The sequence below is a fragment of the Budorcas taxicolor genome, chromosome 5 (assembly GCF_023091745.1).
Source record: "Budorcas taxicolor isolate Tak-1 chromosome 5, Takin1.1, whole genome shotgun sequence".
NCBI lineage: Eukaryota > Metazoa > Chordata > Mammalia > Artiodactyla > Bovidae > Budorcas > Budorcas taxicolor.
The window spans coordinates 160,525,559-160,550,728 of record NC_068914.1 but is presented as its reverse complement, the minus strand read 5'-3'; the positions used below and the strand labels follow the sequence as shown (position 1 = coordinate 160,550,728).

At 58.9% G+C, this 25,170-nt stretch overlaps 1 protein-coding gene across 1 annotated transcript in view; it reads left to right on the top strand.

Moving 5' to 3' along the window:
• The first annotated feature begins 3,120 nt into the window (after positions 1 to 3,120).
• CERK (ceramide kinase) overlaps positions 3,121 to 25,170 on the top strand; it is a 35,730-nt gene continuing 13,680 nt past the window's right edge. The window contains exons 1-4 of the mRNA XM_052640244.1: positions 3,121 to 3,253; positions 22,355 to 22,468; positions 22,889 to 23,011; positions 24,447 to 24,572. Coding sequence (XP_052496204.1) covers positions 3,121 to 3,253; positions 22,355 to 22,468; positions 22,889 to 23,011; positions 24,447 to 24,572 — 496 coding nt within the window. The remainder of the gene's footprint in view (positions 3,254 to 22,354; positions 22,469 to 22,888; positions 23,012 to 24,446; positions 24,573 to 25,170) is intronic.

Below are 25,170 nucleotides of genomic sequence, written 5' to 3'. Positions count from 1 at the left end.
CTCAATCTTTCCCAGCATCGGGGTCTTTTCAAATGAGTCAGCTCTTCGCATCAGGTGGCCAAAGTAGTGGAGCTGCAGCTTCAGCATCAGTCCCTCCAATGAATATTCAGAGTTGATCTCCTGATTATTCTTCAGGGCAGCGCTGCGATACCACCCCCGCCCGGCACTGGCGCAAGATTTCCAGAGAAGTTTCATATCCATGTTTCCAGAGCCTCAGAGCGGCAGCCGTGGGAGGGAGGGGGCAGGGCAGGCCTTGCCGCCAAGGGCACTAGCAGGCTGGGAGATCAGGTACAGCGTGCCCAAGGGAGGGGCTAGAACCCACCCCCGCCCTCTGCCCTGTCCTGGCTCCTGACTCCCTGCCCCAGGCTGAACGGGCGCTGGGCTCCAGCAGGAGTGAGTCACAGGGAGCTGGCAGGGTAAAGCCAGTACGTGTGGCTCCCTGGTGCCAGGCACGGGCAGCAAGGCCGCGTGCCCGCCCTTCCGCCATCTGAGGGGAGACGTGTGCAAGAGAAGCCAAGGAGAGCTGGGGGCGGGGGCAGTGCACAGGTGGCTCAGGCCCCTGGAGCCAGACCCGTCACTTGGGAGCCCTGCTCTGAGCAGCAGCTTCTTCAGTGATGAGTCTGGGACAGGTGCCCTTATGGGACAAACATGGGCACCCTTATTACGTGCCCCAGTGTGTTCAGGGCTGGCACCACGGGGCCAGGCAAGTCCACATCCTCATGGAGCTGGTGGGGGTGGGGGGTGGTGGCGATGTGCTCTGTGAGCGAGGCTGGAGCCCCGCTGGGCTGAGGGGTGGTCAGTGAAGGCCGCCTGTGGACAACGGATGGTGGAGCTGAGCAGGGTGGTGAGGAAGAGTCGGGGGGGTGCCAGGGTGGTGCCTCCTGGCTCAGAACAGGAACCCCCTCTCCTTGGGCCTGCTCAGGAGGGAGAGGAGGGCTCAGCGGCCCCCTCCAGCTTCCTCCCAGGTCCCTAAGGGGGAGACCTCCTCCAGGAAGCCCTCCGGCCTGCCGGCCTGCAAGTCCCTCCCCTCCGCTGGTTCCCCAGCACCCCACCCTGCGCAGGTTGGCTGGCCTTTAGAACCTGGGCTGTAGGATCTGCAACTGCTCTCAGCCACCCCCAGCCCAGACACATACCCTAGTGGGCAGTAAGGGGTGGCTGGACCCTAGCCAGCCTCTGAGCCTCACCTCTGCCACCTGTGACCAGGACAGGCCTCCTCAGGGGCCATCTGTCCCCAGTCTGGGTGTGCAGGCCCAGCAGGACCCTTTGACTCAGACTGCCTAGTTGACACGCGGGCCCCACCCCTTACTGCTCAGCCCTCAGTGCCTGAAACTGCCCCCGTTAGGAATGCGGGGGTCCTGAAGCACCCCGGTGGTCACGAAGATGGCCCCCGAAGCAGAGGAGGTGGTGTCCACTGCCAGGCTGGGGCTAGCAGGGTCCACACCTCCCGAGGGTGCCTGCTAGGTCTTCAGGTTTATATTTCCAGGAGGAGAAGACGGGGATCCAAAATGCCGCCCGATGCGCGCGGCCACGCTGCCCAGGGTGGCCGAGTGAGGAGGGGCGGGTTAGTCCACGGCCGCCCGAAAACCAGGCTCCTCCCGCCGCACCCTCAGGACCGACCGGGTAGCATTTTCTGCGCCCCTGGAGGACCCCGCCTGTCCCCACGACCGGCCAGGGAGGCGCTACTGAGCTCCACGCCCCTGGGGACCCTACGGTCGGCGGCCAGGGGAAGCCGCCTCCTCCCCGGCCAGAGCTAAACCCCAGAGCTCAGCCGGCCCCCTGGCGCCTCGACCCCAGCCCAGCCGCGTCCTCGATTGCCCGGCCCCTCCGCTGTTCTCCGCCCCCTGCTCTTCACCCGCACCCCGCCCGCCCCCTTCGCCTTCCTCCTCCGCGCAGGCCCCTCCTCGGCTCCTCTGCTCGGGACCCAGCGCCCCGCCCGCCCCCCTCCTCCCCGCCCGCCTCCCTCCTCCTCCCCGCCCCCCTCCTCCCCGCCCCCCTCCTCCTCCCCGCCCGCCCCCCTCCTCCCCGCCCGCCCCCCTCCTCCCCCCCCGCCCCCCTCCTCCCCCCCGCCCCCCTCCTCCCCCCCCGCCCGCCCTCCTCCCCCCCCGCCCGCCCCCCTCCTCCTCCCCGCCCCCCTCCTCCTCCCCGCCCGCCCCCCTCCTCCTCCCCGCCCCCCGCCGGATCCCCCCGGACCCCTCCTCCTCCCCGCCCGCCCCCCTCCTCCCCGCCCCCCTCCTCCTCCCCGCCCCCCTCCTCCTCCCCGCCCCCCTCCTTCCCGCCCGCCCCCCTCCTCCTCCCCGCCCCCCGCCGGATCCCCCCGGACCCCTCCTCCCCGCCCCCCTCCTCCCCGCCCCCCTCCTCCCCGCCCGCCCCCCTCCTCCTCCCCGCCCGCCCCCCTCCTCCTCCCCGCCCCCCTCCTCCTCCCCGCCCCCCGCCGGATCCCCCCGGACCCCTCCTCCTCCCCGCCCGCCCCCCTCCTCCCCGCCCGCCTCCCTCCTCCTCCCCGCCACCCTCCTCCTCCCCGCCCCCCGCCGGATCCCCCCGGACCCCTCCTCCTCCCCGCCCGCCCCCCTCCTCCCCGCCCCCCTCCTCCTCCCCGCCCCCCTCCTCCTCCCCGCCCCCCTCCTCCTCCCCGCCCCCCTCCTCCTCCCCGCCCCCCTCCTCCCCGCCCCCCTCCTCCCCGCCCCCCTCCTCCTCCCCGCCCCCCTCCTCCTCCCCGCCCCCCTCCTCCTCCCCGCCCCCCTCCTCCCCGCCCGCCCCCCTCCTCCTCCCCGCCCCCCGCCGGATCCCCCCGGACCCCTCCTGGTCGCCGGGGTGCGCCCCGCCTCCCTCGGCTGCGCCCTATCCCTCCGCGTCCGGCCCCCAGCCCGGCCCGCCGCCCCGCGCCGGCCGACCGCCCTCGCCGTCCTCCGCGCGCTGCCCGCGGCCCCTCCTCGGTGCCCGCGGCCGCTCCGCGTACGGGGTGACGCAGCGCCGCCCGCCCGCCCGCGCCCCGCCCGCCCCGCGCCGCCGCCGCCGCCGCGCCCCGGCCGGCTCCAGGGGGCCGCTAACGGTCCCGCGCCCCTCGGCGCCGCGCGCGCCCCCAGCCCGGCCGAGCAGGCGGCGCCCCGGGCGCCGGGCGCGATGGGGGCGGCGGAGCCGCTGCGCTCGGTGCTCTGGGTGAAGCAGCAGCGCTGCGCCGTGAGCCTGGACCCCGCGCGGGCGCTGCTGCGCTGGTGGCGGAGCCCCGGGCCCGGAGCCGGGGACCCGGGCGCGGGTGAGTGTCGCCGCCGGCCCGCCGGCTCGGCCGGGCTGCGGTAGCGGGGAAGGGGCCCCGGGGAGGCCGGCGAGCGGGGAAGGGCCGGGACCCGATGACAAAGAGCCAGCCGGCGCCGGGGAGAGCCGGGGTGAGGGGGGGCGGCGGGGACGCGACCCCTGAGCGCGAGGGACGCGGGGATCGTGAAGGCCGGGGAGGTGTGCGGCCCAGGAGGTGTCTCCCGGACGGATCGCACGGACCGCCTCTCTGGGACCCCGCCTGCCAGCGTCTGAAGGGCACCATTCTGATCGATTGTGACGGAGGGACCCCGAGGGGGTGCCGGCGCCCCCACCCTGGTGTCAGTTTAACCCGATCCAGAGCGGGGTCGGAATCCCTGTCCCCGCAGTAAAGCAAGCGCTGGTGACCTTCAGTCTGGGATGTGCTCCCTGGGGTGGAGGGGATGTGCTCCCTGGGGGGAGGGGATGTGCTCCCTGGGGGGAGGGGATGTGCTCCCTCCCAGAGGAAGGGGTTGTTCATTTTGCTGCGACAGGCTGGACACACGACCTGCAGAGGCCCTCCAACTTGGGGAAGCCCTGGTTTAACTGAAAAGGGCACTGTCTGCCCCCAAGGAGAAGGGGCCAGCGGGTCCCCGGCCGAGCTGCCCTGCGGCAGGAGGATGGGCAGTGGCTTATGGAGGAGATGTCGGTTGACCCTGGGCAGGAGGGCGGTTACCTGGTGGGACAGTGGGAGCCGGGAGGCCTCCCTGGCAGAGGCAGCGGGGGCCTGGCCAGTCTGGGTGTGTTTCTAGTGACTGGAGAGTGTGGTGTTTCCATCTCACTGACTTGTCTTCAGCAGGTTTTTATGGAGGGCCTGTCGTGGCGGGCACGGCAGCGTGCTTGCCCGGGCTCAGCACTTCCGAGAGCGTCCCTGGCGCAGTGGAGCAGTTTCCGTCAGAGGAAGAGACGGGCCTGCGGGGAGGACACGTGGGCGTGGACGTGCGAGAGGGGGGTGGTGGCAGGGGGTCCCGGGACTCCGCACCTGCTGGGCAGCACAGGACCAGAGCCCCGCAGAGGCCTGTGTGCCTCCTGGCGAGACGGCCCAGGGAACAGAACCACAGGGACCATGGCCAGAGGCTGGCCCGGAGGCCCACACAAGGCGGGGGAGCCGCGGGAGGTGGGGAAGGGGGCCGGGGCTCTTTGGGTGGCAGGGGCTGAGGTGGGGACCTCTGGAGGGCTTTATCCATCTTCACCTGGTGAAAGGCACCCCGTGGGCCCAGCGGGGAGCAGAGAGAGGCAGGCCAGGGAACTGCCGGCGAGAGGCTGCTGGCCTTGTCCAGCAGAGGGGCGCTGAGCAGGACTGGATCTGTCCGCTTAGATGGGGAGGGCCAGCGGAATGGGGGTCCAGGTTTGTGCTTACTGGAGTTGCGGCATGAGCGGGGGTTTAGTTTTTAATTGGGTGGGGTGCAGGGAAGGCTGGGATTCTCTGGTGGACATGCTGAGTTTGGGATGCCTTTTCAATGCCTTGGGGCAGTCAGGGTGCTGCACTGGGTCTGTGGGGGCTTTCTCGTCCCTGAGGCTGTATGGTTCTGCTGGTGTGGGAGGGGAGGGCCGACCCGCTAGTTTGCTGGGGCCAGGGTCAGGGTGGTCTTGGACTCCTGGTTTGCAGCCTGGGGGTCCCAGAAGCATGGTCTGCAGAGAGCTACTCTGAGGCCAGCTGTCTGAGACTTCACCCTTCCACCAGCTTTCTGTTGTCCCCTGGGGAAGAAGCATCATCCTAGAAGGCCAGCCTTAGGCTCCTGGCACCACGCAGCAGGGCCCCAGGTCCAGGTCTCCCCTGGCCTGGCCCCGAGGGCCTTTGAACTTCCTGTGGATCTCTCTGCTTCGGGATGGAGCACTGCCATTTCACGGGGGTCTTGGTGCAGCCACGTGCTCTGTCCCATGTCACATTCATACGCGGTGCATTCCTGCCGGGCAGCTTCTCCTGGATTTTACGGATGAAGAGGCCGAGCCGCAGGAGTGTGAGAAACCAGCCCGGCTAGTGGCTGAACCGGCGTGTGAAGCGTGGCGGGTCCGATTTCAGCCGCTGTGTCCAGGTGCCATGGCCTCGTTTAGGCCTCAGCAGCCACGTGGACACCGAATGGGCCCCACCCATCTGGGGTGTCTGGATGGGGATCTTGCGTTGCCGGCTTTCAGCGTTGGCATCCTCGGCCAGCTGTGATTTTGGTTTCTGGCCCCCAGATTCTGGGTTTTGTGCACTTTGGGTCAGCTTGCTTTTCCGAGCTCCTCACTTGCACAGTGGCCCACCTCTTTTCTGAAACAGTGGTTGCTTCCCTCTCACAAACTCTGAAGGCCCTCTTGTCTGGGTTCATCCGGAGCTTTCCTGAGTGCTGTACAAGAGATGGGTACCCCCTCCCCTGGAAAGGCTGGCGCTATAGGAGCCCTGCCTCCCCACCCCGTGCCACCCACCACCCTGAGGAGGCCCTGGGTCAGCTGCTGCAGCTCAGGGGGCTCCTCACAGGTGCACCCCGAGAGGAGCCGGGCCCGAGAAAGATGACCCCACGCTTGAGGGCAGGGGATGTTTGAGAGCGGCAGTGCCCGGCCTGCCACGGCCCCAGGTGTGCCTGCGTGCGCGGCGGCTGGTGTCCTGGTGGGGGAGTGAAGAGAGGTGGAGGGCTGTGCAGAGTCAGGCCGAGTGAATTGAGACCACCTTAGAAGACGGACCGAGGGGGCCCAGGGCTGGGGCCACTGTGGGCACCGGGTGTGGCCGCTTCGTCTGGCCTGCACAGCTTCCCCAGTGTCGCTTTTCGCAGAAGGGGAAACATGGAGGCTGTGAGTGGGTTTCGATGGATGGCATGTAATGCACGAAAGGGAGCCGGCTTTTCATCCAGGTCCAGCCTTCCACCTCAGTGGGGGCTCAGAGCAAAGGTAGGACCGAGAACCGGGAGGCAGCGCCTTCTGGACCCCGCGCGGGCTGCTCTCTTAAGGAAGCTGTGAGGCTCCCCGGCACCAGCCCGGTCGGAAGTGGGGCAGACTGAAAACAGGAAACGCAGACCAGCCTTCTCTCAGTGGCTCGGGCTAGCTGATCCTGAAACAGGCTGAAACTGTATCCGAGTTGCACCCCAGGGCCACGGTGAAACACGCTCAGAGAGACTCTGGAAGTGTTTCTTTAGTGTTGATGCTGGAACACGTGTGTGTGTGTGTGTGTGCGTGCGTGGGCACCCTGGGGTGGGGGTGGGGCTATGCCCAGCCTCCTCCAGAAGTTTTCCCCTCTCCCATCGAGGATGTCCCGGGTTGCTGGGAAGCTCCTTGTACAAGTTACTGTTGTATTTACAGTCCAACACCCCTGCGCAGTGCCCACGGAAACAGGCAAGCCACAGATACTTAAAACTAATTTTTTTTCCTGCTTATGAAAGTAACTCATGTTGGTTTAATAAAATCTAGAAAACACAGAAAAGCACACAGGGAGAGAATCACCCGCAGTCTTAACCTTCGAGAGCAAATATTTGCTGTTGGTCTCTGTGAATGTTCGTATTACTGTTTACTCTCTTAAAACATGATTTTTTTTCACATTAGCTTTATCGAGGCATAATTTGCATGCAATGAAACACACATTTTAAGGATGTAATTTTGTGAATTTGCCATGTTTGAACATCTAGCCTAAAGGAAAAAAGACTAGTATTTAAGAAATGATGTTTTATACTTTGGGAGATATATTTTCTGTGTGTGTGTTAAGGTACTGATGACAGTTTTTTTGCTTTCTGTCCCCGACCCAATTTATTTATCCTCTCGATTGGTCTAGGTTTCTGTGCAGCAGACTTTTCTAGAGAACCTAGTTGCTCTCTGCCTTTCACGTGCTGTTTTGTGAACATGTGGGTGGGTCCAAGGTAAGGTGGCTTCGGGCTTCCCTGGTGGCTCAGATGGCAAAGAATCTGCCTGCAATGAAGAAGACCCCTGGGTTGGGAAGATCCCCTGGAGAAGGGCATGGCAACCCACTCCAGTAATGTTGCCTGGAGAGTCCCCGTGGACAGAGGAGCCTGGTGGGCTACAATCCATGGGGTCTCAAAGAGTCAGACATGACTGAGCAAATGAACACTTGAGGTGGCTTCACTTTTGGGATCTTATCTCGCCCTCCTGATCGCAGCACCCTGCAGGTTCTCCTACTGAGTCACCTTCCGTCCCAGTTTCTCCTGAGCTCTGGTTCCAAGTTTCTGGCACGGCGCACAGGAGACAGCCAGCCGGCTCCCAGGTCTGTGCGCCCCGGCCGGTATCGGGGCTCCGCGCTCCTCTCCTGTGTGGTTCTCTTTAAGCCACAGGCCGGTTCAGGTGCCTCCTGCAGCCCTGCCTCCAGGCTTGCCTTGTCCATCTTTGCTCACTGTGTCCCCTCCCTCGAGCACCTTCTGATGGGTAACCCCGAGGTTGTCGGATGGAAGTTTGGAAAGCACCGTGAAGCCCGTCTAATACAGCCCCAAAGTCTACGGCTAGGCACTCTCCCCCTCTCCCCCTCCTCCTGGGATGCTTGCCCTTCTAGAAGATTCTTTCACGTGCTGGGCAGCTTGCCAACTAGCTTGCAAGCTGCCCGTGCCTGCCTCACTTGCAGGGCTCCTCGGCTCTGACCTCCTTGACTCCTGAGGCCCCAGCTGAGCCAGACCTGAGTCCCCACAAGACAGCCCCCCTCTCCCCACCGCTGTGTTCAGATCTTACCTCAGCTCGGGGCCCAGCTCTGCTGGCACCTTGCCTTCCCTCGTCTGTCTGTGTTTTTTTTTTTGTTTGTTTGTGCAGCTGTTTGTCCCTCTCCGATAGCTGCTTCCCTCTGCTGTGTGTTACGGGGTTTCCCTGTTTTCCTTTTGAGGACTGTCTGTCTTATCTCCCCTGCGCTCGCTCTTGGGGCGGAATCCAGCGTGGGAAGGACTCGCTTCCTTGTTTCTTCTCCCCGTCCTCCCAGAGGGCCTCGAGTGTCTGTGTAAACAGCAGGTGTGGACCGAGCTCCGTGTGAGTGGCTGGCTGTGGGAGGCAGGGTTCGGCCAGTCCCTGGCTGCGTGGTGAGTGGTGGCCAGCTGGGGACTGGACCCCGACCGTGGGGGACAACTGGGCCACTGGTGGAGAGCGTGGGGGGAAGTGGCTGCTTGCTGTCCAAGCATCTTTCCTTTTCTCTAGAGGAGTGAGTTTAAAACCACTGTGAGTGGCTAGGAAGCTGAACGGTTTGGGTAGAACCCAGAAATTCTACAGAATCCCCTGAACCGTTCACCCCACAAATCCTATAGCCCTGTGTTTCAGTGTCTCCTCATACGTCTTACTTATGCCCGCCCGGTGATGAGGTCAAAAGTGCTGCAGATGATATCAGATTATGTGAGGCCAGCAACCTGCAGAGTTAGATAGGAATCTCAGTATATTTGAATAGGAACTAAATGGCTCTTGTTTACTATTTCAGAAAGAAAAAAAACCTTTCCAGATTTGCGTATGACTCACTATCGGAAGAGACATACAGGCTTTTGTGGTTTTGAAAAGCAGCTGTCAGGAAAACAGCCGACCTGCCTGCCTCCGTCTCTCTAGGCACCTGCCTCAGCCATGGTCAGATTACGTGGCTTCAGAGTAGCCGAATGTGGTCATAAATAATGTAATTACGCGAGATAATTCCAAGGGTAACTTTTCTTTGTTACTCCAAAGTAGGTCAGCAGATGTTTCCTTAAAAAGTCAGATGGCAGGGCTTCCCAAGTGGCTCAGTGATAAAGAATCCGCCTGCCAGCGCAGGAGACTCAAGGTTCGATCCCTGGTCCGGGAAGACCGCACAGGCCACAGAGCAACTGCGCATGCGCACCACCGCCGCCGCTGAGCCTGTTCTGGGGCGCCGGAGCCGCAACTGCTGAGCTCACCCCGGGCGGGCGGCCCCGCGAAGCCCGTGCTCTGCAGCCGGAGAGGCCTCCGCTGCGAGAGACCCGCCCCCCGCAGCTTGAGGAAAGCCCCTAGGGCAGCAAGGACCCAGCACAGCCAGAGATCAGATCAGTGGGTAAATAATTTTAAAAAGAAAAAGCCAGGTTGCAAATACTTTAGGCTTTGTGGGCCCCAGCTTCTCAATTCTGCTGCTTTAGTGCAAAAGCCGCTGTAGGCAGCGTGTGAGTGAATGCACGTGGCTTCGTGCCGAGAAACCTGTTTATGGAAGGGGGCAGCATGCTGGATTTGGCCTGCAGTTTGCCGACCCTGCTGTAAACCGTTGTTCATCCCTGCGCGTTTTCCTGCCGCGTCGGCTGGCGCGTGCACGGTCAGGATCGCTGAGCCTTCATTCTGGTCGACTCTACGTTGTGTAGCGCCCGTCTTTGCCTCTGACTGTTCTGTCTGTTCTAGAGCCCACTTTACCGGGTGACGCGGCCACGCCTGCTCCACATGTCTTTTCTGTCCTTTTACTTTCAACCTGCTTACGCCCTTAGATTTGAAGTGAGTTTCTTTAGACTCTGTGGGGTTGACTCGTGTTTTTCAATCATCTAGGCCAACCTGTGCCTTCTTAATGTAAATATATTAGGGCTTAAATCTGCCATTTAACCTTTTGTTTTTTAGTTTTCATTTCTCTGCTTTTTCCTGCCTTCCTGTGAATTGCTTAAAAGTCTGTTTTTAGGATCCATACTGATTTGTCTGTATGTCTTCACCTGCTTTTGAGTCAGCCGTTTGTGGTGGTAAGATGTCCATACTGCTTCTGAGTGCAGCTCCGTGTGTGGCCCTCGGTGTAGGTCTGTGTGTGTGAGTCTCATCCCAGTCTAGTGGACTTGCCATTGTACCAGTTTGAGGAAGTGCAGAAACCTCCCTTCTGCATCACTTTACTCTCCCGTTCTATAGTAAAATTGTCTTCTCTCTTCCACATGCATTTGGAACCACATCAGTGTTATAGCTTTATCTTCAACCCTCAAACATAATTCAGGAAAGTCAGGAGGAGAAGGAAATACTGTTGTGACTGCGCGTGTCTTTACTTACTGTATTCTTCTGTTTCCTCTTTTTTTTTTCAGGGAGTCTTCTTTAATCATTTCTACTTCCTGTATCTGTTCTTTCAGGACCCGTCTGCTGGCAACAAGACTGTTCGTTTTTCTTCATCTGAGAATGTCTTGGTTTCTCCTGTAATCCCCAAAGGATATTTTTGCTGGGTATAAGATTCTTTTCTTTTCAGCACTGGAAAAGCACTGTGCTTCTGCCTTCCATGTTTTCTGAGGATAAATCCACTGTCATTCAAAATTCTTTTCCCCTGTAGGTGAAGTGATCTTTCTCTTTGACTGTTAATTTTCATATCCTATTCTTTGTGCTTGATTTTTGGAATCCAGACTTGGATGTGTCTTGGATTGGATTTGAGTTAGTGACATTTGAGGTTATGTCTTTTGGCGACACTTTTGAGAAGTTTTCAGCTGTTATTTCTTGCGCACTCTGTCGCCCCCTCTCCTCCTCTCCTTCTGGGCCCCAGCGACACGTTAGGCCCTCTGCTGTGACCCCACAGGTCCCCGAGGCCCGTTCAGTGTCAGTGTTGTTGCTTTTCCTAAGTTACTTTCCTCTGTTGCTGAGTTGGAGTAATTTCTCTGGTCGCGTCTCCCAGCTCACTGATTTTCCCTCTGCCTCCGTGCTGCTGTTGAGTTCACCCGTTTGTTTTCTGTTTTGGTTATCGTATTTTTTCAGTTCTAAAATTTTCATTTGGTTCTTCTTTGTAATAGTCTATTTCTTTGCTAAGACTTTTTCTTCGCTGAGTCTTTATATGTCTTCATTTGTTTTAAGTGTGCAGTTGTTTGTGAAGCATTTTCATCGTGGCGGCTTTGAAATCCTTGTGAGATAACCCCAACATCTTTGTCATCTCAGTTTTGGCATCGAATGATTGTCCTTTTTTCCTCTCATTTTGAGATCTTCCCGGTTCTTGGCATGGTGATTGATTTTTGGTTGAAACCTGGACATTTCTGTCTTGTTTACGTTATGAAAATTTGAATCTTATTTCAGTTTCCTCTTATTGCTGGCTTTCTCTGACACTGCGCCGTCAGGGAGGAGGGGGGACTAGTTACCGCCAGATCAGGGAAGAAGTCCAGGTTCCCCTGGGCCTCATCAGCAGTCAAGGGGGTGCCCCCCATTGCTGCTGGGTGAACCCCCCTCTCAGCCTCCACTGAGACGTCCTGGCTGGAAGGGTAGGGATGCCCTGTGACTGCGCACCGTGGAGGGTGGCTGGAGGTTGGTGGAGGTGCAAGTTCTGACGCTCCCCTTGGTCCCCTGACGCCAGCCCAGCAAGGAAGGTGAGGGGCACCCCACTCGTGCTGGGAGGCGGCGGAGATCCACTCCCTCCTCATCTCCGCTGACCCCTGTGGGGTGTGAGGCTCGCCACCCGCGGGGATGAAAGTGCTGGCTTCCCTCACGCTACCCTGCTGGGGAGTGTCAGGCGCCTGCCTCCACCTGGAGGGCAGATGTCTAGACTCCGGGCAGACTTTGCAGGCGGGGGGGTGGGGGCAGGTTTTCTGTGTGTTGCTGGAGGAGGGCAGTTCTTGTCCAGAAGTTTCTCGTCTTACTGGGCTCTCCTGCCCCTGGTCCTTTGGCCGGAGAGAGTGACCTTGGGTGGAGTCTTTTGTTTGTACCCGTTGGCATTTCCAGTTGCTGAAGTCTTCAAATCTGAGATAACGTGGGGCAGGAAGAAACCCAGGGAACTCTCCGCCGTCTTTCCCTGGCCCTGAGGTCCCTGGTCAGCTCCCTCCTCCCGCCTGCCTTCCAGAGTCTCTGGGCATTACTGCCACGTGGGACTCCAGGGAGGAGCAGTCTCGCCCTTCATCTCAGAGCAGAAGGTCCCTGGGCCGTCTTTAACATATTTTTTCCTCTCTGTTATTCAGAGCAGGTTATTCCTACCGAGTTGTGGGGCTTCACTGACTTTCCTCTGCCACAGCCGCTCCACTGCTGAGCCCAGCTAGTGGCTGTTTTATTTCACTTGCTGTCCTTTCAGTTCTAAATTTTCCATTTGGTTCCTTCTAGTCGTCTCTTTTTGTCCTGGGAACTTCTGTCCTTCCGTTCACTTTAGGAACGTTCAGAGCAGCACCTCACTGAGCCTGGTTCTATCGACCACGCTGAAGTTTGTGTCTGACGCCTCGGACACCTGGGGCATCTCGGGTGGGGCGTCTGCTGACTGGCTTTCCCCCTGGCCCTCTCAGGGTTGCCTGGTTCTTGGTGTGCTGGTTAATATTTTTAATATTATGTTGTGAGTCCTCTGGAGGATTTTCTTTTCTCGGGCAGGTGCTCAGCCTGGTTGTACACAGATGGCAAGGCCATGGGAGGGGGCTTCCACATCAGCCCAGCTCTTGAGGCCTTGGCACGCCTCTGGGGGCCTCCCTGGTGTTGGTCACTTGGGTGAGGCGGGCACCAGGAGCTGACAGACTTGGCCGTTCAGCCCCCAGGTCCCCTCGCGTATCCTGTGTGTTCTGCTCATGAAGGCCGAGAGGGAGCCCAGCACGTGCCCGTCCACCGGCAGAGCCAGGACGCCCTCCCAGCCCTGCCGGCCGTGCTCCAGCCTCTCTGGACACGGGGGCGGGCTTCTGTTCCCTGCATCCAGCAGGCTTGGGCTGCCCAGGTGGCGCTTGTGGTCAAGAACCCGCCTGCAGGTGCGGGAGATGTGAGAGACCCGGTTCGACCCCTGGGTGGGGAGACACCCTGGAGGAGGGCATGGCAACCCACTCCAGTGTTCTTGCCTGGAGAGTCCCATGGACAGAGGAGCCTGGCGGGCTATAGTCTGTGGGGTCGAAAAGAGCCAGACAGGCATCCAGCGTGCAGCTCAAGACCTCAGGCTGCCCTCAGAGCAGAGGTCTAAGTGAAGGTGAAAGCCGCTCAATTGCAACCCCATGGACTGTGCAGTCCATGGACTTCTCCAGGCCCGAATACTGGAGTGGGCAGCCTTTCCCTTCTCCAGGTGATCTCCCCAACCCAGGGGTGGAACCCAGGCCTCCTGCATTGCAGGCGGATTCTTTACCAGCTGAGCCACAAGGGAAGCCCAAGAATACTGGAGTGGGTAGCCTTTCCCTTCTCCAGGTGATCGCCCCAACCCAGGGGTGGAACCCAGGCCTCCCGCATTGCAGGCGGATTCTTTACCAGCTGAGCCACCAGGGAAGCCCCAGAGGTGGGGATACAGACAAAGGGAAGGGCTTGCGAAGGCTGCTCCTTCTGCAGGGACCCCGCTCCTTCTGTGGGGGTGCCACTCCGGCCAGCCGGCCTGCTGCTGTGTGCTTTGGGCTCCTCAGTTAACTGCCTCCCGTATTGCCCAGACACGGGGGAGAGGGTGGCTGTGGGCGGCCCTGGAGTCGGGCTAGTCCTGCTGACGCCGACGCTCTCGAGCCTGCCGTGCTGTTTGCCGCCTCACGCGGGCTATCCTGGCCGCAGCCCTGGGAGCTGTCCTCAACTTGCCCCATTTCCGAGGCGGCAGTCGGGAACAGGTGGGACTCTACTAGAGCCCAGACCCCGAGATCCTGGGGTGCGCCCCCTTCGAGGATGCAGGTTCTGCAGTTCCTCTCAGCGGCCCCCACTGCCTCTCCTGGCAGGGGGTGGGGAGAGCAGGGATCTTGCTGCAGGAGTCAGGCGTTGTGCCCCCAGTGGCCAGGGGCTTCCGCTCAGGCCCCCGGAGTTCTCAGTCCCGATCACCAGGCTGGGGACACTTAGCTGGGGTAGCGTGTGCTCGAAGGAGCGCAGGGCTGCGCAGGTGGGACTTGGGACTGGACTTGGGACTCCCTTGTGGCTCACAAGTCCTGTGTGTGCAAACGCGGCTCCGCAGGTGTAAGGCCTTCAGGGCAATAGTCGTTGCAGCCTGTCCCCCAGACCCACGGCCCGGGGACCCGCAGAGAAGCCCATCCCGAGCAGGTGCGGCAGCAGCGTTTCCTGAAAGGCCCAGTCCCATCCTATCATGGGCGCTGATGCAGAAAAGCCTTGGGGGCGGCCGGGCCACCTGCAGCCCGACGCTGGGGTGGGGGGACCCTGGCCCCCGCCCACCACCATCCGGGTGGGTGTGCACACAGCCGTCCAGGACCTTGTAAGAGAAGCGGACCCATAGACGGCGGGGATGTTTCTGCTCTGAGTTGCAGCTGGGAAGCCCACACAGTGCCCGCAGGTCACGGCCAGCGCTGGGAAGGGCAGGAGAGAGCCGAGACCGGCGGTAGCCGCGGCTCCCGGACATCGCAGCTGCCCCGGGAGCTGCGTGGGCAGCCTCTCCCCCAGCCTTGCCCGTGGTCCCTCTGCAACGTGCGGCCCCTCGGCCCCCACCCATGTGGGAGGGTGACCGCCTGTCACACCAGGCGAGGTCACACTCCCTGGGGACGGGGAGGGGAGGCCAGAGAACCGAGACGAGACTCGACTCTTGTCAGCAGAAGCCCTGAGGCTTCCAGCCCAGGTTTGGTTACAAAATTTCAGTCCATTTCTGGAAAGGACTGTGTTACAGAAGAGTGTTTTGAGTTGTTAACAATTATAACATTTGCTAATGGTTTGTGCTAATGGCCCTAAAAGATAGATTGCTTTGTTATTAGAAGAAAAATTAACTCTGGACAGATAGGCACAGCGAGAGGCACCTTCAAGTTTGGCTGAAGGACCGGAGAGCGAGGGAACTGGGGGCTGATCCGAGTCACTGAGTCGGCAGGTGTCAGTCACTCGAGCCGCGCTCTTTGGAGAAATGGACATCACTTCCAGTATGACTCTGTGCAGGCTTCCCAGGGGGCTCAGTGGTAAAGAATCAGCCTGCCAACGCAGGCGACCTGGGTTTGATCCCTGAGTCGGGAAGATCCCCTGGAGGAGGAAATGGCAGCCCACTCCAGTGTTCTTGCCTGGAGAACCCCATGGACAGAGGAGCCTGGCGGGCTACAGTCCATGGGGTCGCAAAGAGTCGGACACGACTGAAGCGACTTAGCACGCATGCATGATTTTTGCAAGGTGCAAACCCTAATAAAATTACTTACCCTGATATACTGTCGATACGGATATTCTTGTAAATGAAAGCTTATGTCCTTCAACATTGAAGATACTCCACCCGTTTCCTGTGCATGGCTGCTTGCTTATTGTTAATTTTTTTAGGTCTTTTTCTTCGCCCGTTTCTGAGTGGCTTTGTGGCTGTTCACCTCCATACTTGGTGGCCTGTGCCGCATCCTGCAGTTGGGGGGCACGGCTGTGGGTGAGGGGACGCCCCGTGTCAGTCTGTATGTGGTGTGTGTACCTCTGGGGTTGTGTGTGTGTGTGTGTGTGTGTGTGTATCTGGTGGGGGGGGCAGGTAGCAAGGGTGGGGACTAGTGGCTTGGCTGAGGACTTCGGTGGTCCCTGTGAGTGTGTGGCCAGAGCATACTCACTTAACATCCAAGCAAGGTCTTTGTGATCATACATTCCAGTGAAGCCTTGTAAACCCATCCTTTACTTCTCTTGTGCTTTGTGATGTGTTAGATAAGTTGTAGAATTCATCATCAGTGAACAAAAATGACCGAAATGAGGGTTGTAGCTGGACATTAGGTTTTCAAGAGGTTTAATAATATAAAATTAAACAAAAAGACGTGTTAAAACTTGAGAGTTTTTTTTCGATTTTATGAAAAAGTTGCCTCTTCTTTGTCTTCTTTTATTTTGAATTTGCTTAGTTTTTACAGCGTTGCAAAAGTTGATACCAGTTAAGATTTCCATTTTAAACTTAAAAAATGTGATCCTAAGCTGCACTTTACTCACACAGATCCCAAACTTCAGCACCATGCCACGTGCAGTTTAACGCCGCAGGACGGGAGGGCGACGGAGAAGCACTTCCGGGGAGCGAGCGGTGGTTCTGTCTGTGGGGCTCGCGCCCTCCAGCGGGTGATGACGCGTGACCGCATCACTTGCGTTTCCTCTTGGCACACTGGTGGTTCTTTCTGCACTTCCAGCTGTTTTCTTTCTGAATGCTTTTATCACGGAGGTAGTACATGCTGTTCCATGGAAAAATGGTCTTGTCCTTAATAAACAGAAGTTCTTTAGTTCTTTGTTTTATGACCAAGTTGCCTACAGAGCTGTTTCTCAAAATCTGTATGTCTGTAGAGAGTAGTTGAGCAGTTTGCTTCTGTTGGATTCCAAATCGAGTCTTAAGACCAGAAGTGAAGCTGCACTGAGATGAGGCCAGAGGACACTCACGGCGATGTTTTCAGCGTCCCCTAGGTGTGCAGCAGCAGAGCCCCTTGCCCACGCGGGAGGGCCAGGTGAAGGCGTGTCTGAGCGTGCCCGGCACTGCCCGCTGGGCACCTGGGAGGTGGCAAGAGCAGGTTCTCACCCCATGAGACTTTCTCTCTTAAATGCTCAAGACCCATCGGGCTGCGGTGGAACTCAAGTCCTCAGAGCCTTGTGGGCGGCCCCACAGAGCGTGAGCGTCCTTTCCCAGCACTGGTGTCAGGGGCTTCCTGTGGCATTGGGCCAAAGTGCCCCCAAGTGCACTGGTGAAATACCTGTGCAATGGGGATCTTGCCAGTGGTCAGTCGTGTCTGACTCTTTGCGGCCCCAAGGACTGTAGCCCACCAGGCTCCTCTGTCCATGGGACTCTCCAGGCAAGAATACTGGAGTGGGCTGCCATTCCCTTCTCCAGGGGATCTTCCCGACACCAGGACCGAACCCGACTCTCCTGCACTGCGGGCAGATTCTTTACTTGCTCAGCCACCGGGGAAGCCCCGGCACCTTGCTGCCTGTGGTTTTAAACTCTGGTGACGCGTGAGTTCAGAGCCGTGGCAGCGAATTGTTGGGAAGCTGTCGGTTTGAGACGACAGGAGAATATTTTCGCGGAGGTTGTGTCCAAGCCCTCTTGCTGTGGGTTGGTTTTTGTAGTGGTCCTGTGGACGGCTTCGCCACAGCTGGCATGTGAAGGTATGCGGCAAGCCCAGGTGGGCGCCCGGGCAGGAGTTCAGAGGGGCTGGTCAGAGCTGGGGGGACAGCTGAAGCCCCCATGTATCCAGTAGGACCCGAGGGGCCTGCTCTGCCTGGAGCAAGCCGTGGCAGAGGGTGTCGTCGGCCCGGGACTCCTCAGCCGCACACTCACACGGGTACAGATCACACGGATGTACGCACACGCAGATGCGCAGAGCCAGGAGGGAGCGCCCCCGGCGCCTGGGGGCCACGCGCAAGGGATGCCTGTGCCGGCAGACAGGTGGGGGCGTCAGGTGGCTGCACGGTGGGTTTGAGTCTGGTCCGCTGCACCGGCCCCCCAGTAGTTCAGGTTGTTTTATGACGTGCACGTCCTCCAAGCAGCGCAGAGCATAAGCAATGCAACGTGTTCCTGAGTCGTCTCCGGAAGCCTGGAGTCAGCTGTGTCTGGTCTCAGCGCCTCGGTTGAGACTAGATAGGACCACTGACCCTTCAGCTGGGCCTGCGTGAGTGTCCGCTCAGTGACTTTTATCTTTTTATTGAAGGATAATTGCTTTACAGACTTTTGCTGTTTTCCGTCAAACTTCAACATGAATCAGCCATAAGTATACATATATCCCCTCCCTTTCAAACCTCCCTCTCATCTGCCTCCCCTTCCCACCCATCTAGGTTGATACAGAGCCCTGTTTGAGTTTCCTGAGCCATACAGTAAATCCCCGCTGGCTGTCTATCTTACATACAGTAATGTAAGTTCCCAGGTTACTCTTTCCACACATCTCACCCCCTCCTCCCCTCTCCCTGTCTCCATAAGTCTGTTCTCTATGTCTTTTTCTCCACTGCTGCCCTGTAAATAAATTCTTCAGCACCACTTTTCTAGATTCCGTATATATGTCTTAGAATACTATATTTATCTTTCTCTTTCTGACTCACTTCACTCTTTATAATAGGTTCTAGGTTCATCCCCCTCATCAGAACTGACTCAACTGTGTTCCTTTTTATGGCTGAGTGATACTCCATTGTGTACATGCACCACGACTCTTCATCCATTCATCTGTCAGTGGGCGTCTAGGTGGCTTCCCTGTTCCAGCTGTTGTAAATGGAGCTGCAGTGAACAGTGGGATACCTGCGTCTCTTTCAATTTTGGCTTCCTCAGGGTCTAGGCCTAGGAGTGGGATTGCTGGGTCACATGGTGGTTTTATTCCTGGTTTTTTAAGGAATCTCCATATCGTCTTCCATAGTGGCTGTACGCTCGGTGACCTTTTGACATCCCAGGGCCGAACAGTCCACCCGTGGGGGGAGCTGAGCGCCTCTGTTTACGATGGAGTGGTGGCTGGGGCCGGGTTGCCCCATGCACGGTGATGGGCCTTCCCGCACGCTCCCCGTGCCCCGGAGGCCCTGGAGCTCCTCCCCACGGGCACCCCAGCCCCTGGCCTTCAGGGAGGCGTGCCTCAGGCTTGCTCTTCGTGCTGTGCCCATGCGCGGCTGCCTAGGGAGTAAAGCCTCTCTCTGGGGCCGACGTCAGCTCAATGCACACCCAGCGGGACGAGCCTGGTGAGGCCTCTGTCCCCTCTATCCTTGGGGATCTCGGAGAGGCAAGGCTGTGACCCAGTGTGGGTGCTGCCAGCCTGCACACATGCTGAGTCGCTTGTGCCTTGTCCAGCTCTTTGCGACCCTGTGGACTGTAGCCTGCCAGGCTCCTCTGTCCATGGAATTTCCCAGGGAAGAATACTGGAGCATGTTGCCATTTCCTCCTCCAGGGGGTCTTCCCGACCCAGGGATCAAACTCACGTTTCCCGCATCTCTTGCCAGCCTGGAAGGTCACTGAATCCGGGCTCCCGGAGCCTAGAGCTGAGCAGGGGGCTCCTGCCTGGGTTGGGAAGCCTCGGGGGTCTTCTGCCTTTTGAGTGGTCTTATCCGAGCATGAAAGGGGGTGGAGGGAGCCCCGGTGCTCCTCCCGGGCTTGGTACCCGAGAGGACAGGCGTGGCGCGTGGTAGGGGACGGCCCCATCTGCCCGACCCGGCCACGGGCTGCCCACTGCACCGTCTGTCCTCGGGTGGCCGCTGCCACAGGCGGACTCCTTTTCTCATCTCAAGAAATTTTTAAATCACCCTGAGAAAGTCACTTTGCTTTAGTAATTTAGTAGAGCAGAGGTTTTATAAAGGCTGCCAATAAGACTGCCATCCCAGCAAGGCTGCTTGACTTGGCTGAACTGTGGTTGAAAATCTTTAACTTCTGTTGTAGATGTGTGTGGCGGGGGAGGGGGGCGGGGGGGCCGATTATCCAGAGTTGAAAAGCTTGTCTGATCAGAGCAGGTGTTGGCACTAGGCTTGGAGCCTCAGTTTGCTCTCTACTCCCTGTTTGGAGAAGCATTGCTACGCTCACCAGACCTGGAGGCAGTGGGAGACGCTGGCCAACCTCTGGCAGAACCAGGGTGATGGGCAGGGGGGTGGCATTAGTGGCCAGAGCCCAAGGGTGCTGCTGAAACCCTCCAGTGACGGACAGCCCCACCCCAAAGAGGTGCTGGGGTGGGGGCGGGGGAGCCCTGGGCCAGGGAGGTGCCCAGGGAGTCGAGCCTCTGTTCCAGAACCTTCTGTTCAGAAGTTTGCTTGAAAGGGGATGCTGGGTTGTGGCTTAATAAAGGGAGAGGGGACACCCACAAGCCTTGGCCCCTGATCCTGCGATGGGGCACAGCCGGCCCAGGAGCCACGAGGGTGCCTCCAGCCGTGGCAGGAGCAGCTCGGGGAGCGCTGTCTGGGCGTGGATGCCGGCCCCGGTCGGGCTCGGGGGAGACGCGGTGGCCAGCGCAGGCGCGGGCCCTTTGTCTGTCCCGCGAGTCCAGTGCTGGCGTCGATTTGGTCTGAAAGCAACTGCACTGCCTCGCACGGAAGACTTTGGACTTTTTATCTCATCTTGTGTGCAGTGCGGGATTATGCAGAACGCAAGCCAAGGGAGAGAAATGCTAAGTGCAGAAAAGGAAAGTGCCCCAGGTCCCACCATTGGCTCTCTGCCAGGTGTGCCCCCCGTGTCAACCTATAGACGCGAACCGGCCATCCCCACGTGTGTGTTCACACGGCGTGCACTGCTGAGCCCGGAGGCCCCTCCGCACAGCACAGGCAGGGTGACCTGGGGCCTGCGGCGTCACTTTCCCTGCACCGTGCCCGTGACGGACTCTTGGAGCCACACGCAGCCAGCAGCACCGGAGCCTGAGTGACAGGCTTTGAGCAGGTCGTCCCGCCAGCCATGGGTGACTCAGGGCCTCTCCCAGACTCTCAACGCCCCCTCACTGGAGGGGTTTTGAAGATGAGGGTGTGACCTGCGCACGCGAGGCAACACATAGCAGGCACCGAGGCACGTGGCCTGGGGTCAGCGGGTGGGGGAGGCAGGAAGGAGCCCGCCATCTGTGCTGGACCCCGCCCTCCTCGCCCCGACCCTGTCTCTTTCACAGCCCCTGCCGGCTTCACCTGCCAGCCCCACCTGCCAGCCCCACGTGTCGTCGGGAGGTTCAGGCTGAACTTTCAGCCCAGCAGACGGAGGGGCCAAGGGAGCCGGGTGGGACCAGCCTCTGTTCCAAGCCCCTCACTCACCAAGCCCTGCTTTTTGGTTGCCAACCCCCCACCCTCCCCACCAGGCTTCCCAGGTGGCTCAGTGGTAAAGAATCCACCTGCCAAGCCGGTGGTCAGGAAGATCCCCTGGAGAAGGACATGGCAACCCACTCCAGTATTCCTGCCTGGGAAATCCCATGGACAGAGACACCTGGTGGGCTCCAGTCCTTGGGGTCACAAAGAGTCGAACGTGACCTAGCGCCTTAACAACAGCCCCGTGGGCACAGGCTCGCCCAGGACGGCCTCCGTCCGGATCCTGGGTTCTGGGCTTGTCCTTCCTCGATCAAGCAAGATGTAGATGGTGATGTTTTGTTCAGATCCCCGCGATCCCTATCCCTTTTTAGAGAAAACCTGTCACCACGTCTGTTACGTGGACAGGCGGTGCACATGTGGAAGATTGAATCCTGCTGACCTGGTTTTGTTTTTCTTCTCAGCCAAGCAGCAGATGAAGCTGTGGGTAAGCTGAGTGTAGCAGAAGATGGCAAGTCACTGGAGTTTTTCGCTGTTGGGGTGATAGAGCCCCCACCACACCCCAGTGAAAGTGCCTCAGTCTCAGGCCCTCTGCGAGGCTCCACCCACGAATGTCCCTGCCCCCCTTCTCTCCCGGGCGGCCCCCTCGCAGCCTCCTCTGGTCCGACCGCTAGCAGGCCGGGGTCAGATACCCCTCAGGAGCAGGGGGTACGAGAGGGGCCACAGCTGTGGAGAGTCAGAGCCCGGGAGGGAGGCCCTGGGTGGAGGCTCTCCTGGGTCGGGTCAGCCCAGCCGGCTCCCAGCTCTTCTGCGAGAGTGTCCCTGTCCTGCCGCAGCCCAGCACCTCTAAGCCTGGGGACACCCCTCTCTCGGAACTTCGAGGCGTCTGAACTGGCTCTTGTAACTTGATTTCCTTAGGCCGCCAGGCCAAAGGTGATGCAAGGTCACTCCAGGTGTCACAGCGCCGTCGTTTCATTTAGCTGTCGCAGAAACGGAGCCCGTCGGCGCGCTCGCCGGCCTCCGAGCCAGCGGGGGCCTCGCGGAGGGGCCGTGCGCCTCTGTGTGAAGGTGGACGGGGTTCCCAACCGCTTCGCTGGCGGGCTTGGGGGACGTAGCCTGGTCTCGCTGGGGGCGGGACCTCCAGCCTCCCTGCTCCCAGGTCCTGTCCTTGGCGAGGTCTTTCTGGCCCCGCGTTCGGTTACAGGCTGATGCCTCGTGCTTCCCACGGCTGTGTTCGTGTCCAGCCTCACCTGAGGCCCGTGGAGACGACTGGCTCTCCAGTCGAGGGTGTTGCGTGTTGTCCTCCCCGTGTCCGCAGGCACCCCCTTCCTCCTCCTGCGTCCACGTGGGTGGTTGGACCCCAAGCCCCCTGCCCCCACCTTGGTGTGGGCCTGACCCACCCGCACACTGCGGGGTCCTGGTCTGTCCCGGGCCTCCTTCCCTTTTCATTTCTGAGCAGACTGAACCATAGGTGCTGGGGCGTGAACACCTTCCCCCGCGTTCAGCACGGGAGCTGGCCTGAGAAGCCGTAGCCCACTTTGGTCCCTGTGGACGAAACACCCCGTGTTCAGATGGCATGGGCTGGGGTCCCAGCCTTATGTAGCGCCGAGGCTTAAGATGGCACGGAGCTTGTCCTCTGCCTCTGGGGCGTCCCAGCGCCGTGGAGTCTCTCTGCTGCTGCTGAGGTGAGCCCTGTGACCTGAGTGAGGGTGTGGTGTCTTTGCAGATGCCTGCGCTGTGCCTATTTCCGAGATTATCACTGTTGAGGAAACGGACATTAACGGGAAGCAGTACACCAGCGGAAAATGGCAGAAAATGGAGAAGCCGTACGCTTTCACAGGTAAGCTGCCGGAAAGTTCCTCGTAGCTCCAGGCAGCTCACATGAAAGAGAACTTCTTTGTCATTGGCTTAACAGACTCATTGTGTCCTTGGTTTATCTTTATGGAAGGTCCTTGTATCATTTTTCCAAGCTCTGGTTTGTTTTAATATCTTACTGAGCTACAGTTGGTTTATAGCATTGTGTTACTCTCTGCTGCAGAGCAAAGGGAGTCAGTTATGCATATCCAAGCTCTGTTTTTAATGTTTTGCTCATCTTTTTAATTTAGTTTTCACATGGGTTAAAAGAACTGAGGGGTAGGATCTCTTCCCTCATATACGCTGGAAGGGATCAAGTAGTCAGAGGAAAGGGGAGCGTCAGGGGAGCTGGTGTGGCCCGGGGCCCGTGTGCGGGGCCACACTCACGCGTGTGTTCTCCGTGCAGTGCACCGTGTTCGGAGGGCCCGGCGGCACCGCTGGCGGTGGGCGCAGGTGACGTTCTGGTGCCCAGAGGAGCAGCTGTACCACCTGTGGCTGCAGACCCTGCGGGAGCTGCTGGAGACGCTGAGTACGTGCCTGCTTTGTGCTCAGCGCAAAGGCGGACGTGGCGAGATGCTGTGACTTCTCAACACTTTTCTGGTTAGAGGACCGCGCAGGGGGGTGCCCGGAGCCTGGCCCCCGGGCGCCAGTGCCTTCACTTCCGGACGCGAGGCTGGGGGCAGGCCCCTTGGCGCCATGGGCCTGGGTTCCTTTCCTGGGAAATGGGGTGGTGAGACCTGCACTCGAGGTGAACAGAGGACTAAACCGGTGGCCTGGGGGGGCACCTGTGTCCACCTGGGGGTGTCTGAGCTGTGAATTACTTCTGTGTAATGAGGGTCCATCTGTCCCACTTAAAAAACAGTAGGTGTCAGCTCATCTTGTACCTGGAACACCCATGTTGTTTGGGTATATATATTTTTTGAATTGAAGAATAGTTGATTTACAGTTCAGTTCAGTTCAGTCGCTCAGTTGTGTCTGACTCTTTGCGACCCCATGGACTGCAGCATGCCAGGCCTCTCTGTCCATCATCAACTGCTGGAGTCTACCCAAACCCATGTCCATTAAGTCAGTGATGCCACCCAACCATCTCATCCTCTGTCATCCTCTTCTCCCCCTGCCCTCAATCTTTCCCAGCATCAGGGTCTTTTCCAGTGAGTCAGCTCTTTGCATCAGGTGGCCAAAGTACTGGAGCTTCAGCTTCAGCATCAGTCCTTCCAATGAATGCCCAGGACTAATCTCCTTTAGGATGGATTGGTTGGATCTCCTTGCAGTCCAGAGGACTCTCAGGAGTCTTCTCCAGCACCACAGTTCAAAGGCACTTGATTTACAAAGTCGGTTTGCAGTGTTGTGTGAATTTCTGCTGCACAGCACGGTGACTCAGTTGTGTGTGTGTGTGTGTGCGCACGTGGGTGCGTATCTTTTTCTTCAGATTCTTTTCCATGATGGTTTATGACACGATACTGAATATTCTTCCCCTGTGCCGGGCAGTAGGACCTTACTGTTTATCACCCTTTATATGCCATTTTGCTAATCTGTTGTGGGGATAGTCCTAACACACAGTCTCAGAAACTCAGTACAAACTTCAACCACTGAAAAGAAAGCATGTGTTTAGGTTGATTTTCTATCATTTAAAGTTAGTTTGGCATCTGGATCTAAAAAGTGAATTTTAATGTATTTGAAGACAACGTTTCCCACGTAGCAGCTTCAGAGCAGCTTCCTGGCTTGGAAGAACCATGTCTCTGGCTTCTCATCTGGGCGGTGGGACTTGGTCTCTCCATTTCACTGTCTGACTCTGCCGGACGGGACAGGAGTCTACTACCCGCCGTCTAACCAGTGCGTCCGCCTTCCCCCCCAATCTCAGACCGCTGGCGCTCGGTCCCCTGCCCCTGCTTGTCCAGCTGGACCTCTGAACGAGTCTGAATGCATCCCCTCACTGTGACTTAGGCGCTGTTGTTGTTCCGTAGCATCTCGGCCGAAGCACTTGCTGGTGTTCATCAACCCGCTCGGAGGGAAAGGACAGGGCAAGCGGATCTATGAGAAGAAAGTGGCCCCGCTATTCACACTGGCCTCCATCACCACCGAGATCGTTGGTAAGCCGTGAGGGCTCTGCGCGGTATGGGAGCGATCCAGGGGAGGTTCTCCCTGGATAAGACTTGGTGTGTGTGTGTGTGTGTGGCCATGCCACGTAGCTTGTGGGACCTCAGTTCCCTGAGCTTGAACCTGCACCCTTGGCCGTGCAAGTGTAGAGTCTTAACCACTGGACCGCCAGGGAATTCCCCACCTAAGAGTCTTTTAACAAAATAGAATGTCAGGGTTTTGGCATGCCAGAAAGAGAAGAAGGCAAAGTAAAGCGCATAGACTGTTCCAGCCAACGGTTAGCATATAAATCCCTCAAGAAAAACACTACGAGGGAAAAGGACAAAGACCACGGACAGAAAGTTCTTGCAGGAGATGCACGCGGTCAGTAAGGCTTAGCGATTGTTTCACCAGTGAGTGACATTTTAGGAAACACGGTGCGCTGCCACGTTTGTGGCCCTGAGTTTCAGAGCAAGTTCTCGACGCCGGGAGGCTGTGGGGAGACAGCGCCTCCTGTTCAGCGCCTCGAAGGTTTTGTGTAAGCTTACTAAAGGGCCACTTGGCAGTGTGGGTCAAGCGTCTTAGGGTCTTTTAAACTTCCCAGGGGAAACC